General features: G+C 42.6%; 1 protein-coding gene across 1 annotated transcript in view; it reads right to left on the bottom strand.

The window, feature by feature from the left end:
• LOC101861075 (sphingosine-1-phosphate lyase) overlaps nucleotides 1-1,678 on the bottom strand; it is a 29,755-nt gene that overhangs the window by 7,486 nt on the left and 20,591 nt on the right. Inside the window, 2 exon segments of the mRNA XM_035972571.1 lie at nucleotides 65-183; nucleotides 1,060-1,162. Of these exon segments, the coding sequence (XP_035828464.1) occupies nucleotides 65-183; nucleotides 1,060-1,162 (222 nt within the window).

Raw genomic sequence — 1,678 nt, 5'->3', positions numbered from 1 at the left:
AAAAAAAAAGCAAAACACCCCGCCCTCTCACTAAATGAAACAAAACAAACTACAATGTACTAACCATAGCCTGAGCCGCGCAGTCCGCGATATCCTCGAGGAACACGTCGGCCGAGGCCTGGTGGTGAGGTAGGATGGAACAGTGCAAGGAGTCCGGCTGCTGGTTCCTCTCTATTGTCCAGCCTTCGGCGTTACAACAAAAGAAATAAGATAAGATAAGATAAGATACATCTTTATTGTCCAGATCCTGGTACATTGGTTTGGTGCTTCACCACATGCACACATACACACACACACACACACACACACAAACACAAACACACACACACACACACACACGCGCGCGCGCGCGCGCACGCATGCATGCACACACACGCAGGCTTACAGTCACATGAACAATATAAACGAACAGTAATATAAACAATAAAAACGTTTAGCTAGATATGTGCATACTCAGTATTTTGATGGCAACTCAGTGTTATTCTGATGCATACTCTACTCTAAGGTCATGTGAATACATGTACTTGTAACAAAATGGTTGTTAAAAAGGACAGAAAAGAAATAAAGGAAAAAAGAATAATAATGTTTATTGATAGAGTAAATACGAAGCCAAAAGTCTAACTCCATCTTGGGGGATAAGGTAAGGTGGAACAATGGAAGAATCTGAGTATTGGTTTCTCTCTATTGTTCAGCCTAAAAAATGACAAAAATTCGCCGAAAAGGGGAAAACAGGCAAAGAAAGAGAAGAAGAAACTAAGACATAGCTTGAATGATTTTCCATGATTGAAGAAACTTGCAGTAAAAAAGATGTTTTAGAACAAATCGAGATTGCTTAAGCATCACTACAAAGAAAATCATTTAACCAATCAACCAACCAGCCAACAAAACAACCAACCAATTAACCAACCAGCCAACTAAACAACCAACCAATCAATAAACTAAACAGCCAAAAAAACAACCAACCAATCACTCAATCAGACTTCATACCCCATACCCCCACACTCCAACCCATACATGAAACAAACAAACAAAAAACGACGATCAAAGAAATAAACAAACCTTTCTTCTCCATCAGGTCAGCGACTGCCATAATGTCAAGGTCGGGGTGGGCTGACCCCACGGCAAAACAGGTCAGGTGTGGTTGGCCCAAGATTTTCAGCCCCTGAAAGAGAGAGGGAGGGGGATTGTAATATATTATTATTATAAATTATTCGTAGAATCTCATGAGCAGAGTGAGTAATAAAACTGGTTTTAAAAAACAGTGGCAGGTCGTGTTCTACGATAACAGTTGATTGTGTGTAGGTCCATACAAGTCATGATGTCCTAAAATCACGATCCAGACAAGGGGTGTGGCGTTGGTGTCCTAGTGGCAAGGCTATCACCAGACTCATATCGTGAGATTGCGGGTTCGGTGGTTCGAGCTTGAGCTCGGTCCGACGTTGTGTCCTTGGAAAAGGCACTTTACGCGAATTTCGTATTTTGGCTCCGTCCTTTCGGGGATGAAGGTTTAACTCGGAGGTCTGCCTCTTAAATAACCGTATAGTGTTGATAGGGGCCTTAAACCTATACCATTTCACTATTAGACCAGACCAGGGGTCAGCAAACTATGGCCAGCGAGTCTGGGTGGTCAACGAGGCCAGGTCGTCTAATATGCAGCCATGCCTAATGACAACGGTCT

Source organism: Aplysia californica, unplaced genomic scaffold (assembly GCF_000002075.1).
Source record: "Aplysia californica isolate F4 #8 unplaced genomic scaffold, AplCal3.0 scaffold00744, whole genome shotgun sequence".
NCBI classification, from domain to species: Eukaryota; Metazoa; Mollusca; class Gastropoda; order Aplysiida; family Aplysiidae; genus Aplysia; species Aplysia californica.
This window is presented reverse-complemented; position numbering and strand designations above follow the sequence as displayed.